At 42.6% G+C, this 15,650-nt stretch overlaps 1 protein-coding gene across 4 annotated transcripts in view; it reads right to left on the bottom strand.

The window, feature by feature from the left end:
* Nucleotides 1-5,711: 5,711 nt before the first annotated feature.
* LOC147632449 (uncharacterized) overlaps nucleotides 5,712-15,650 on the bottom strand; it is a 37,787-nt gene continuing 27,848 nt past the window's right edge. For all 4 annotated transcript variants that reach the window (XM_086807277.1, XM_086807276.1, XM_086807278.1 and 1 more), the window contains 2 exons: nucleotides 9,785-9,928; nucleotides 5,712-6,364 (listed from right to left, as the gene is read on the bottom strand). In XM_086807277.1, the coding sequence (XP_086663403.1) occupies nucleotides 6,176-6,364; nucleotides 9,785-9,928 (333 nt within the window). In that variant the 3' untranslated portion in view covers nucleotides 5,712-6,175. The remainder of the gene's footprint in view (nucleotides 6,365-9,784; nucleotides 9,929-15,650) is intronic.

Below are 15,650 nucleotides of genomic sequence, written 5' to 3'. Positions count from 1 at the left end.
AGGATTCCTCACTTGTTGTTCAATGAGGCAACCAAGCCATCATATTTACAGAGAAAGAAAAATAACCACCATCTCTATTCTTCTAGTGCATCTCGTCCTCCATGAGCATAGTACTACACTCTTTAAATGATAAAGAAGGATTCCTCACTTGAGTGTTTAATGAGGCGACCAAGCCATCATACTTTTTGAGAAATATCTAAATGCACTTATGTGCTAAAGCTTCACTTAACTTGTTGATTCCAATCATCGCGATTTGATCTTGTATATTGGGTGATAACATAATGAATTGTTTTGCTGCTTCATCAAAAAACCTCTTTCACACTAGTTCATTCTCAGGGAACCTTGTCTAATTTATTGTTTCATATTAGTTCCGCAGAAACCAGCCATGTATCTATTGTGGTAGAATCTAGTGGCATTGGTGGAGACGATGGCACATAGAGTATATGTGTTCCTCCTCCTGCACACCAAGAGCTAGATGTAGTATTATTATTTATGTTGGATTCATTTGGATCTAGAGTTGTACCCAAGTCTTACATCAAGCCCAGTTGTGATAACAGTCTAAAATGAACCTAATTTGAACTTCCAAAGTGTATAGTTGGTTCCATCCATCTCCAAAAATAGCTTCCAAAGTGTATAGTTGGTTTCATTCAACTTACCATCACCAAAAACAACGGTGGTCAAGATCTTTGATGGCAATCTAGGAAGATTATGGACCAAGGATGTCATTCAGTCTAGCAAGAGTGCACAATGCAGATAGATCTAATCACAGTGATCTCAATATGAGTAAGAAGGCTGTTAAACCTATCTATATATAGTATCTCTTTCCAACTTGTGAATGCACATTCACAAGTGTAACAGAGACTAAAATAACATAAAAAGTTGAGCTAAGTCTAGAATATTCAAGACCGTCAACCACATAGGTTAGGTATCCAAATCTTTTATTCCATAACCTACTAGGGCCCACACCAGCCTAGGTTTAAAAAACTGATAATTTATATAGATTTTTGCACCTATCTCTCCGAGTGATGTTTCATACAAATTATTGCAAATAGTATCTCTTCCAAAATGACGTTCTCCTAGTGACATTGTCACTGGCATACAAGATGACTACACCAAACTACACTAGCTTGATCACAAAGTGAAACTCAAGTCACAGTGTGTTATGGATACAACACAGAGTAGATTCTTTTTAATATTATTTATAGAGAACATCTCATAACTTTTTAGTATCACTATTACTAGACACAAAAGAAATAGTACTTGTGTCTTTTACTGGGCATTTTGGCATCATTTCTAACTGCTTCCAAGATGAACCTTCTTACTAGCTATAGGGAGCTATACCATATCTTTCGACTGGTCATGTGTTGAGACACTCCACTATGCACAAACCATTGGGTGCTATAGAATGTTATGTCTTTGGATATATCTCTTTGATTACTATAAAGAGCTCCACTTCAGCACTATTATTTGACTCTTTCCTTGATGATTTCAAGCTACCTTTCTCCTCATTCTTGCTATCTGCATTTTTCTTGCATGTGGCCAAAGCATTTTCATCGTCCTCTTGTTCTTTCTATAGAAGAAGAGAAATTGTCAAAGCCCTTCCCCTTACCTTTATTTATACTTATAGAGAAAGCAAAATAACCACCATCTCTATTCTTCTGGTGCATTCTCTTCCTCCGCGAGCATAGTACTACACTCTTTAAATGATAAAGAAGAATTCCTTACTTGGGTGTTCAGTGAGGCAACCAAGCCATCATACTTTTGGGGAAATATTTGAATGCACTTACGTGCTAAATCTTCACTTAACTTGTTGATTCCAATCATTGCCATTTGATCTTATATATTAGGTGATCCACGTAAAGAATTCTTTGACTGGTGCTTCATCAAAAAGCATCTTCAACACTAGTTGATTCTCAAGGTTTTGGATCCTTGTCTAATTTATCGTTTCATATTAGTTCCACAACAAATCCACCCATGTCTCTATTGTGGTAGAATCGAGTGGCATTGGAGACGATGGCACACAGAGTATATATGTTTCTCCTCCTCCACACCAAGAGCTAGATCTAGTAGTATTATTTATGTTGGATTCATTGGATCTAGAGTTGGACCTAGTCTTACATCAAGCCTAGTTATAAGATTCTAAAATGAACCTAATTTGAACTTCCAAAGTGTATAGTTGGTTCCTTCCATCTCTAAAAAAAGCTTCCAAAGTGTATAGTTGGTTTTATCCCACGTATCATCACCAAAAACAATGGTGATCAAGAGCTCATGTAGCTATAGGTTAAGTTATTTCTCTAAAATTGTTACCAAAGAGCTACGTGGTAATAAGCCTTGTTTAGAACCTAAGCTCTGACACCATGTAGGAAACTATAACTTATACAAATTTCTCATAAGACAAAGAACTACTTCCAAGAGAGATGGATAATAATATTGAATCAGTGTTACAAACCAAAGTTACAAATTGATGGTGTATTCCTACATGTGCACTCGCTCTGACCAAGAGCTTTGATGGCAATCTAGGTAGACTATGGACTGAGGATGTCATTCACTAGCAAGAGTGCACAATGATCTAATCACAGTGATCTCAATATGAGTAATAAGAAGGCTATCAAACCTAACAAGTTTGGGGTGTATGTCAAGAACCTTCTTGCTCTCTAGGAAGGAATCATAGTGCTAGTGGTCAGGCCACTTGTCTTGGATCATGGAATTCCCTTTGGAGAGGATAAAGAAGCCAACAGGCATGTCAATTCCCCTTGTTTAAGCCCTTCCTCTACACTCTCATCAACTAAGCAATCCTTCCTAAAGGCAATGGTTAAGCTAGGAAGCTCGAACCACCCTCTTCTACAATCATGCTCAATAACTCTCTCACTCAAGCAAGCAAGCATGCACACTCCATACACACCATCAACATACACAAGCATGCACACTACAATCAAGCATGTACACTACAATCAAACAAGCAAGAAGGCAAGAGTTCGAGAGAAGAAGAAAGCTTTTCACTTGAGAAATGATAGAATTTTCCTATTCACATTATCAAAAGTTATATATATACAAGAGGGCTTTGCCCAGCCACCCAGCTTAAGTGGGTGCCCAATTCCTATCTCTACCCCTATATATAAGGTTTATGGTAAGCTTCAATATACAACAATGGGCCATGGCCTAAACATAATTTGAATACAACTGAGGCTAGAGGCAAGGATATTAGGTGTACAAAAAAGAGTTAACATGGGGTCATATCATATGTTGTCCCTAATCCATAATTGGCCCGGTTGGACCAAGCTAGCCCATATAACCCAACTAGGAACATTAGACTAGTAGAAACAAGACCTATGGACTTGGTGAAGCTTTTGGTGGAGCTTCTAGACCCATTTGAGGTTATCTAAGTGCCCATTTGAGCCCCGCAACATGAGAAGTAGGTTTCAAGGAACACTTCCTTCTACCCCAAGAGTGTACCTTCAAATCGACATTACTTACATGCATCCTACTTGTCATGGTGCCAAGTCTACATAAACCATGTCCTAACCATCCAGCCATATATGCCCAATGTTGGGAGCGCAACCATTACTATACCCATCACTAAGAGGAGTCATTTAGCCAAATGTACATATCATTTAGCCTAAACAAGTAAAAGGCATTAGAGCAAGTAAAATTCTACCTAGGAATCTCTACAAAATCAAGCAGGAGTAGGAACAAATTAGCCCACCATGAATCTAGCAAAAGGCCTACATTCTTGGGAGAGAACTATGGGTCAAATGGACAGAAAAGTGGAGGATTTTGGGGGAATCAAGCTTGGGTCCATATGCTTGTAATGTGCCTTTAAAAGAGGCTTCATTTTAAGAATAAAGTAATCTTATTTTTTCTATATTCCATAACTCGTGTGTCATTAGTGCTCTATTAAGTCTTAATCATCATCATTAGTCTTTAATCATGTTGCTAATCAAGATTTCCTCATGTTATGATCCACTATAGCTACTTATTGTGTGCTATGCCATGCTCCAAAATTGGTATAAGAGCCACTTTTTCACCCAGGATGAGCCCAAACATCTCAATTAAGCATTTTGATTAGCATTTAATTACCTAAGCCTAATTTGCCTTTTTTCCCTCTTTCCCCTCGGGACTTAGTGAGCTCTAATCCAAAGTTTGAAGCTCTTCTACTGGATTTAGAGCAAGGGAGGAGCTTCCTAGCACGCTGAGGATCAATCTATGCCCATCATCAACAACAAAAATCTTTAGTAAATCACTCTGCAGCAGGCGACAGTGCAACTCTACACAGAAAAGGAAAATCAATTTATACACGTGTTCATTACCAAAATTGACTATGCACCCTTATTAGAAATACTCTAAAGAAGATCCTCATAAAGTTTTTTGTGAGCAATGGTTGGTTAATTCAACTACATCAGCCAAAATTGACTATGCCGCCTTGTTAGCAATACTCTAAGGAAGATCCTCATAAAGTTTTGTGAGCAATGGCCGGTTAAGTCAACTGCATCAGTCATCTCTTCCTCAGTTTTGGTCTCACAAGTTTGCCCACCACTAAGATAGAGTGATTTAACACTGAATCAAGTGGTGTTTATGGGTATCCAAGGTTCTAACCATTGGTTTACAGGATGCTATAGATGCCCATTTGATTCCCTATGATTAAAACCTCCAATTTCTAGTTTCTTAACCCTTATTGTGATATAATATTGATCTTTATCTTTGTTATTGTGCAATTTGAGATATTGGCTTGATTTTTGTCATTGCTAGACAACATCATAGCCACCACCCCACTCTAAGCAACTCTTTGACACAAACAAACCCTTCATATAGCATGTGCATAGCGAAAGCATCTATGAAACTGATTAAGGGTAATGCTCATTGCATATAGTTTTAATTTGGATGCAATAAACTCCAAAGAAAAAAATATACACCAAGGATGTCACTCAAATGTTAATTAACGTGATGAGAGGTGACACACACTCTCTCTCTCTCAAGGATACCTAAAATTTTATGTGAAGAGAGGTGGCACAAAATCTCTACTCTTCAATGTATCGCTTCACACACATGGAAAATTTGTTGTCAATCAGACACTTCTGGCTTCTTGCACTAAAAGTCATAAAAGGGTGGTGCCTCCTGCTAGCTTTTACTGTTATTGTTCAAATACTAGTTCTTTACTGAGAAAAAAAAAACAACAACTAAGTGATATAATGGCTTTCATTGTAGGGATTGAGTTTAACCCATCTTCTGTCAACCTCGCAAAACAAAGCCAATAGCAATGCTACTCAAAATCAAACAACTTCAATCCAAATCTGTTTGATGCAATCAAGTGACAGTGGGCACCTTAATTAAAAACTTACACAAGGGCTCAAGACTGGGAAATGTAAGACCGTGAAATTGATTAGTAGATTGAGATATGTAGGACTTTGACAAAGGTTTCAAAATTAAAACCCCATATCCAGTCGTTACAAGATGAAACATGGACACTGTTAGGCTTCCAGTTACCTGCACAAGTCACAGCTCCTATACATTCATTCCATCACGTGGACTCATCAAAGGAAAGCAAAACCCATGCAAACGTTAACAGAAGAACACACTTCATATCCACTCAATGGGCATTATGTCGTTACACAAGATGAAACACGGACACTGTTGGGCTTCCAGTTGCCTGCACAAGTCAGCTCCTATACATTCATTCCATTACGTGGACTCATCAAAGGACAGTAAAACCCATGTAAACATTAAGAGCAGAATACTATTTAATTTCAATAACCAATACACAAAAACCTTAACATATAGTAGGACAAGTACGTGGGAAAGGGTTGTATGCACAAGATTCCCCAGCAACATTGAACTTTAGGGAGCAGAGAATTAAAATACAATCTCAACAAAACCTTTGTGAAGTAGCGTGTCTCGTACAACATTACCGGTAACAATGTATGCATGAAGAGACCAACAGTGAGAAGTCAGACTAGCGTTAACTGAACTGGAGAAATCAGTGAATATACAAAGCTTGGGGCTTGAAGCTTTTCTTGCCATCACCTACAGGTGGTCCTAAGTTTAGTGAGATTGGAAGGACACATTCTTCTATGGACGATCCAAGGCAGTATAACCTTTACAATTCACAATAAGCTATGCTACATATAAAAATTTTGAGGCACCATAGGAGCAGAAGATTGTAGATCGGATCGACACGATGTCATGAGGATATAGGCTCGTAAGGATAGGAGAGCCATGGATGCTGTAAGGCTTCTGTTGCAGTGGGCCGTTTAGCTGGATTGTTATGGAGAAGGTATCGAACAAACTCAACAAAACCTTGGTCTCCCATCGGTAGCCGATGGCTTAGTGACGTTTTCTTTGGAAGCAAATACTCCAGTTGATCAGTCTCCTGTTCATGCCAAGGTATTAGTCTACCAACTTGAAAATAAATGCACGACACTTCTTGCTAACCACCAAGAAATGTAAATAGTTTAACATTTTCAAAACCCGAAGAAAAGGTACAAAAATGAATAATTGTTGAGTTCACATTGGAAATTCAAGAGCTAAATGAAGGTTCATTTAGGATGAGCTGGACCTCCCCACATCCCATAGCAGCCTGACCTCCCCCTTATTCCCGTTTCCATCCAAACCCCCACCTTTTCTCACGTTATTTCCCTGTTTCTCGTTGGGTCAGCCCTATACTTCAGGTGGTAGTTGTGAGCGATTTCTAGTTCCCCCTGTTCCAGAAGACTCCATGATAACAGCTGCTCCACCTTCTTTGCAAAGGCCAGCCTCAACTGTCCTTTTTCAAAAGTGAACCTCCAGCTCCTGTCTACATCAATGGCCTGATTGGAGGACCACATTGGTTTGCAAAATTATCGGCAGCAGAATTGCATTCAAGGACGCTTGCAAGTTTCTCTCATTGGCCAGCACGGACGCATCACCGACTGCAATTCCTAGGGCACAGTTACAATAGGGTTAAGTTTGACACAACCACTTAAGGGGTGGAATCCTGCGGCGCAGCCACATCACGGTACGCAATGCCACATGAACTCCGCTAAATGGAACCACCGCTTCTCCCCCCGCTAGTAACCACGAGTGGCTCCCACCTTCCCATGTCTGCCCGACGAGTATCACAAGCTTCTCCAAGTGACCGTGTACCTTCTCACCCGACTCTGACCCACTAGCAGCCATGACTGCCTTCCTGGTTGCAGTTTGCTTGCCGGGTCCCCCCCCCCCCCCCCCCGCAAGGGCATGGCCAAAGGCATTGATTGTAATGTGCACACCTTTTGACAATGTGATGTGATATCCTTACCATTTAGCAATTTTAGAGGGCGTGTTCGTGGCTGAGTCTTGGTCGATTTTGGGGTTTTTCAGCCATTTTCATTGTATTTGGTCCAAAAGTGAACCTGATCTGCACTGTAAATCTGCTAAAGCAATTGTCACCTATACCAAATGCTGTAATGGCAAAAAATTGGGACAAATGACCCAATGCCAAGCAAATGTGCCTGTAATACCCAAAAAATTGGGAGAAATGCAACCAAATGTGGCTATAATACCCAAAACTGCCTGCAAAATAGTGCCAATTTCTACAAAATAGTGCCAATTTTGCAAAATGCCCAAATTTCTAGTGCAATTACGCACCAAATCTCCTGAAATCAATGCCAATGTTGCAATTGCAGGCTCAATCGTGGAAAGCCCCAAATTTCAACAGGTAAAATGTGCAATTTCAGGTCAAAAACTTGCAAATTTCACAAACCTTACAGATCTGAAATTTGAAGTTGCTTTGGGCATACCTGAGATGCAGGTACTATTGAGTTGTGAGGAGGTACAAGGCGTAGGTACAGTCGTACGACGGTGCAAATCTGGGTTGCATCAGCGCGGCGCGAGGCAGACGATGGCGGATCTAGATGGCAACGAACTTGGATCTGGAGGCGGCGAAGGCAGATCTGGAGATCGGTGACGGCTGCGAACGTAGATCTGATGAGCGACTCAGATCTGAGCGATGGCGACGGCGGCGCACACAGAGGGGAGTGCAGATCTGAGTGGCGAACGGCAACGACGCACAGGGGCAGTGGCGGATCTGAAGGCGACTGCAAAGGCAGCTGAGGGTGGCGACGGCGGCGGCGGGCAGCTGAGGGCGGCAGCAGGGCAAAACCCTAACCCTAAACAACAAAACCCTAATGCCAATAGGCTGAAGCTCAAGCTCTGAAGGGCAGCAGGGGGCAAACCCTAATGCTAACCCTAACCCTAACCAGGCTCTCATACCAATGTTGGGTAGGAGGGAAACTAGCCTGCACACACACATACACACACAACCTCAAGCACAGAGAAACGTGAATGCTGGAAAAGATGTACTCAATAATGATATGAAATGAAAGTACAAGTGAGTACTAAAAGGCCTAGGGCTAAGTGCCCAACACACATAAGTGTGTTCACACGGGAAAAAACCTATGTCCAGTCACAAGAAAAAGTGCTCGTGAGTAAGTTGGATTCACACCTAAACTAGTCGAGAGTGGACATGACCAACAAGGAGACATACCAATCGATCAAGCTTTGATTTTCCAAGAAATCATTAAGATTACTGAAACAACCAACACTTACTTTCGCTCCTTGCTCTTTTCCCTTTACTACAGCTCCTTCCTTGTTTGGCCCCCCACACATGGCACGCAGCAAGCAAAAGCTTGTCCCAAGTTAAACAAGTTGTTTCATACTGCTTTAGGATTTTTACTCTCAACTACTCCATGAGGCAAATTGGCAATGCAGTGTACATTTTGCATGCACTTGTATATATGAAGGTGTACTTCAACAAAGCCACCACGTCTTCTAGTCCTTGTGCCTCCCAAGCTAGTGCTGCTTCCAGTGGGAGTGTCAAAGGCGTACCTCTCTCAAGAGGATCTCCATGCTAAGCAACAAACAGCTTGCAAGATTGTACCATGCTGGTTGTAACTCACAGAATGCTTTGTTGTGGGAGGCAAGGAAGTCTAGAAAAAAACCATCCAAACCCCACAAAGTTGAAGTAGATTGGAGGAGAATTGCAAGTGTTCTTCATGGGATGACCGGAGGAGCCAATCTTAAAAAAAACAAGAAAGTTCCCAATCACGGACTTCCTGAGAAGTCTTCGGTGTCATCAAGCATACTTGGAGGATCATGTTAGACATCATTTGTGGTCTCTTCAGCACTTTGAGCCGCAGTAGATGGACATGACAACAGATGTGTCTTTCCGAGAGTGAAGAGCAACTTTGGCTTTTATGGCCATGGCTGCCATTTTTGCTTATGTTTATGTCAACAAGGTTTATTTCCTTGAGCCAATGAGGGTGATAGCTCAAGTGAAGGTGTTTGTCTAGGACCAGGAGGTCCTGGGTTCAAAACCCCATGGGTGCTTCCTCGGCGGCATTCGCCCGGTGAAAAACGGTACCTACTAGTGGGGGATGAAAGTTGACACACCTGTCACTCAACTCTGGACACATAAGAAAAGAAAGCTTTATAAGGAGCTTGCAAACATAAGGCCTCTCAGCAGGTGCCTAGTAGTACACCAAGGTAGGGTACCTGATTTGGGATCCCATGAAGTCCACGGAGGCCAAGCAATGCGAGTTACAAGGGTGCCAATTGGTCTCAAATATTAGTCTGAAAGTTCCAAGTTGTCATGTTCATTTCTCTAGCTTGATGAGTCAATGGTTTCAAGTTCTAGGAAGCAAGGCGAAATTCTTTTGGTGATACATAATTAATAAAATCTACCTTGCTTTAGAAAATTATTCCCTGTAAAACATTAAGGACAGAAGCTCTTACTTTCGCTTTCTAAATGATAAGTTGAAGATTAAGATATTACCTGATTGCGCTCATAGAGCATATGATTCTTTGTAAAATACTTATAAGTGTCGCGCCCCTTGGCAAGAACCTCCGGATCAATGGGTCCAAGTATGCCCACAACTCTTGCAAGCAGCGTAGCAAGGGAATCATTTTGAAACAAGACCTGCATTGTTGAAAACAGTATCGCAGTCAAGAAGGGTCCTAAAACACTACACATCGAGGGGGGAAAGAAAAGCTTTTGGCAAACTCCTACAGCATGACAATGTGTGTGTGTGTGTGTGTGTGTGTGCGCGCGCGCGCGTGCGTGCGTGCAAGCATGCATCCATGCCCGTGAGAGCATGGGAGGGTGCTTGCGTGCGTGTATATTCATTTGGCAAAATAACTAAACCCTCAAGACCAGAGCATATCGACCCCTCTCCAATTTTGATGTCACAGATAATCCATCTTAGCATCTCTTGCTCCGAGAGAACTGCCCCTGATCCGGTTACAGTGGGATCCAGCAGGCAAAAGGCACTGGCCCCAGAGCATCTTGGCTACTCTTTCTTCTCCTACTCTGCCCGATTGAAATTCATGGGATTGAGGGCACATCAGCCACCGCCCTGCAACGGACATCCCTTCACATTTCACCCCACGTCCTCTCTGCTTTATGGAAGAGGCCATGGAGAAATTTTCACCCAGGGAAGACTTTCCTTTCTCTTTGTCTCATCACCTGCAGAAGTCGATCCATGTGCACTTGGCTTGTCAGCCGCAGGAGTCGCCCATGGGCACTTGGCTGAAAAATGCTGGACACCCCGTCATTTACGGTGGATGCAGTGCTCTCCATGAATCCTAGAGACACTACCTTTAGGATTGCCAAAGATGCAGCAAGTCTGGCGGCGGATTCTGCATCAGTTCATAAGGACAGAACGGCAAAGCCGTTTGTTATTGGGCCATCATTGCTTGAGCCGTGCAAGCTGGCCAACCCTCCACTTCGAGGATGATGGCTAGGGTGACACCCTCATACTCATAAATTCTGAATCCCCATTATTGCCACTGCTAAGGCTCCAGTGGCTCCTTGGACCCCACTGCCAACCACAGATCAGACACGGGCTCATTAGCAATACCTCTGTCTGGCATACATGTCAAGAGCGCTACAACGAAACCATAGGGTATGGTCACCCTCTGATGGAGACCATTTTTTTATTTGAACAAACATCATCCATACCCTCTAAGCACACTAGGAGTGCCTGCAAGATGACTTAGAGATTATGCTACATAAGCACGAACCTTCCTACACATGCACCCAGCACATGTATGCCATGTGGACATGACTACACAACAGATGCAAGGCCTGAGGCCATCGGACACTCTGCATTGTTGTGAGCCCTTGTCCAAGGACAAATCCCCGATGTCTCCACACAAGGTAGTCAAGTCAAGTCGAGCAAGTCCCCCACCGTCAAGTCGTGCCAGTCCCACACAACAATTATAACCCACTGGCAACATAAGGCCAGACGATCTGCATTGTTGTGAGCCCTTGTCCAAGGACAAGTCCCCAATGGCTCCACCCGCCAAGTCATACCTGTCCCGCACACCAAATGTAACCCACTAGCAACATGAAATGAGGTACAAGGTGCCCGGACAAATATTAGACACATGTTGGTTATTCTGGGCAACCGTGGTCAAAGTCTAGACGTCTGGGTATGAGTATTGGCCAAGTCTGTACCCATATGTTCCATCGCACTAACTAACATTAGCTATCGATTCGGGCACATGATTTTGAGGGCTGTGGACAGCTCTCATACCAGCCCAATGGGCAGCCAAGATAGGCGTCTAAAGTGTTAGGTAGGGTGCCCAATGAGCATCCCATTCAAGGCATAAAGGCCCATTGCCATCCCCATATGCAAGGCAGCTAGGCCAGCCAATCCTACAGCCCAGGTAGGCCAGCTCAACCAGCCCATGAACGCCTATAAATGGGGTCATTTGGGCTTGGTCAAGAAACAAGCTGCCAACATGGCCCAGCGTTCTTGGGCCCTGGAGATTCAGAAAGTTCACTTGGAGGAAGAGACACATCAACAGCACCGTCACGTACCAACAACTGCAATAGAGGAATGCCGAAAGGAGATATCCTTCTCCGTGCTCTCACCCAACAATTGACTGTTGGGACCACACCAAGTGGTGTCAAGACTCAAAATCCCTTTCCCAAAAAGGTCAATTGCAGTAAGTATGTATGTATATATAGATATATTATATGCTTATAATACACACACACACACACACACATTTTTTTTTGGTAATATCCAGTGCAGTATATTTATATGCTCATAAATTTACATGATGGGAGGTCTCCGAAATGGAAAGTATCCCAAAGATCAGAAACATAAAAAGAAAAGCTCTATGCAAGAAGCATCCATATCACCCTCATGGCAGGCATCATATAAGGATTGCCGCAATGAGGCTCGGAAAGATTCATATGACTTGTGAATCTGCCGACCCAAGTATGCCAAATTATGCTCACTCCAGATTGTCCAAAGAGCCCAGAGAGAAATAGTGAGTATTGAGACAAAGACCTCATAAATCTGCCAAAGAGCCAGAAATGTTTCCCAAATCTGTGACTCGGGAAACGGAGCCAAAGATAATCTGAAATTCTCCTGAGGCGGATCCTAGAACACGGGCAGTGCCAAAGCAAATGAAGAACAGTCTCTGAAGGAGCCTGACATCTTAAACATGTGGATGGTGCAATGCGACGTTTAGCAAGTGTGACCCCCACTGACAATGTGCCTGTCATACATCTCCAAAGAAAAAGTCTTTGTTTCAATGGCATTTTACACTTCCATAACATCCCGAGATTCTTCCGCCACCATGAGAGGGGCTTCCTTATATGCCACAGAGAATTAGCATGTTGCTGAATCCATGGAGCAGGCTGAAGAAGCCTGTAAGCTTTGATGGAGGTTAAGGCGGGAAGAGGAACAGGATGAGTGCATGTAGCAGAGGTTTGCAATTGCCAATCCGTAAGCCTGACTATGTCAGCCACCACAGGAGGAACAGGTAGAAAAGGATGTAATAAATCAGCAATTTTCTTCCATATAGACCTATGATGCATTCCCAATGCATAGGAGGCAGTGGCCTGAGGAAAAGATAAGACATAGCCCTGATCATCTACCACATCATGTATGTATCTAATTCCCAATTTCATGAGATTGTATGCCCGAACAGGTTCCTGTAAAGTGAGTGGAATGTCAAAGATGGCACTCCAATGAATACTTTCTTTCCTCATTGAGTTTGTCCCCGAGCAATTATCAGGAGCCCATTTGACCTTAGAAAGTACTTGTTTCCAATCAAGTATCAGAGCAGTAGAGAAAGGACAGCCAGGTATCTTCCCTACAAATCTCCCAATGACAACCTCCCAATGATCAGTAATCCAATGACCATAAGCACAAGTCCTCATGTTGACACACATGGATGCTAGCATACAAGTCCATGGCTGTTGTTGGCGGAAAAAAGTATGCAGCATAGTCGCCTTCCTTGCAAGTACATGATATCTTATATTGAGGACATTAAGTCCACCATGCATCCTAGGAGAGCACACCATTTCCATCTTCATCAGTCTCAATGCTTTTACAGCAATTTTTGTCCTCCATAACATCTCCATAGCTTGAGACATAAAGACTGAAATATCCATGGAGGACCAATGCAGCAAAGGCAAATAGAACTGGACATACGACATTACAATGGACTGTACTATTCTGAGCCTGACATGAAGAGGCCAAGTAGATATCTTCCAGTATTCCAGTTTATGTTGAAGTCTTTGGAAGATCCATTTTAGCTGCTGCTTCCTGGTGATATGCCATCCTATGGGATATCCCAAATGCCTGACTACATCTTTGGAATGCACCACCTGACCCGGCCAAAGAATAGAATGCCAGTCACATTGTTTCAGGGGAAGTAATTTAGATTTGTCAAAATTGACATGCAATCCCGCTGCCAAGCCATACAATGAAAGAGTGGTCATGAGCATTTGAACTTCCCGGGAAGAATTCTGTGGCATAAAGAAGGAATCATCAGCATATGCTTGTGCCAAAAAAGATGCAGCTCCAAGGATTTTAAGACCAGTCATCTGTCCTGTGTTTGTAAGATGATCAAGATACATTAAAAGGGGATGGGTCGCAATGGCATATAAGAGAGCACTAAGAGGACAGCCCTGTCTAACTGATCGACCCAATGTCCATGACCGAGACAGATGACCCCCAAGAATGCACTGAGAAGTAGAGCCAGAATAAAGCCAGTAAACTGCATTTGCCATCTTGGGACCAAAGCCCAACTTGGTCATGATTTGAGAGATAAAATTCCATTGAACAGTGTCAAATGCCTTAGCAATATCCACCTGCAATATAAGCACATCTTGATGCGAATACTTAGCATATTCAATTGCAGTCAAGGCATTGGATATATTGTCATGGATTTGTCTTCGCGGCACAAACCCATACTGATGAGGATGAAGTCCCGCATCCAGTATCCTGTGAAGCCTATGCGCAATCATTTTGGTAATGAGTTTGTAAACTACAGGCATCAAAGTAATAGGCCTCCAATCTGACATATGGTCACACAGATGTTTTTTGGGCACAAGTTTGACTATGCCATGCTTCCAAGAGTGCGGCAACTGATTTTCTTGCCAGGCAACATTGATCATTTGCAAGAGGACTTCTTTCAAATCATCCCAAAAAGAAATATACAATTCCACCGTAAGGCCATCCCAGCCAGGGGACTTGTATTTGCTGAGGTGGAACAATGCATTATCAAGTTCTGTGTCAGTAAAAGGTCTCTCCAAGGTAAGAGCTTCATCCATTTCCACTATTCCAAAAACATATTGGAGAAATTCAGTCCTAGCCTCAGTCATTTGATTTGATGGGGAACTAGGAGTGGAGAATAATTTTTGGAAATAATTCTGGCATTCATCTTGGAGATCAGAGAAAGAGTGCGTCCAAGAGCCATCTAGCTTCCTTACCCTTAGGCATGAGTTTTTCTTTCGAGTAGCATGCAAGCCCTGAAAAAAGGCTTTTGATGAGCAGCCCTTATCCATGAGGGGCTTCATTCTTGCCCTAATCTGCCATTTGTGCAATTTCCTCTGATCATTAACAATCAATTTAAACTGAGCATGTGAAAGGGAATCCTTTTCTGAATCAGAGAGAGGCCTTAACTGAGAAAATTCAGTCAATTGTTGTGCTGTCCTTTTTGCCCATTTAACCTCATTCCTCCATTCAGTCATATGCCAGTTGCCATACTCCCTAATGACATTCTGCATATGAGAGACAAAGCTGTCCCAAGCATAATTCATGTCCTCCTGGGCATGCAAAGGCAAGGGATGAATTGCAAGTCTGATCATTTGCTGGGAATAGTGATGTCGGAAATAAGCCTGATTAACATGCAATAATCTACTGGAGAGGGGTGGCAAATCATCCAGAGGCATGCCAAGCTGCAAATTCATCCACAATGGGGCATGATCTGACAAGCCCAATGAGAAATCTATAAGGAGATGAGGGCTAAAATCTGCAAATTGTTGAGGGTAAAACAAATACCATCTGTCAAGCCTTGCCCAGTATGTAGTAAGTGCATTATGATGAAAAGTATATCCAGGCACTGACCCTTGGAGAAGCACCCATAAATCTTCAGCCTGCACAGAAAGAAGCATGCTGTCCCATTTCTGCCTTTCCAATGATAGCATATGAGATCTTGAAGTGGTGTTATCTCTTGGCATAGGGGAATTATTAAAATCTCCACAGATGAATGCATTGGATCTCCATGGATATCTGCATAAAGAATCCCATAATGAAGCCCTCATGGCAGAGGTCTGGGAAGCATAGACTGATGCAAACTCAAGAATATCACCATTGACATTACATTGTATGACC

The sequence above is a fragment of the Cibotium barometz genome, chromosome 13 (genome assembly GCF_041138505.1).
Source record: "Cibotium barometz isolate CiBa-2024 chromosome 13, ASM4113850v1, whole genome shotgun sequence".
Lineage (NCBI taxonomy): Eukaryota > Viridiplantae > Streptophyta > Polypodiopsida > Cyatheales > Cibotiaceae > Cibotium > Cibotium barometz.
Note: the sequence above shows the minus strand (reverse complement) of the source record. Positions and strands in the feature narration are given on the sequence as shown.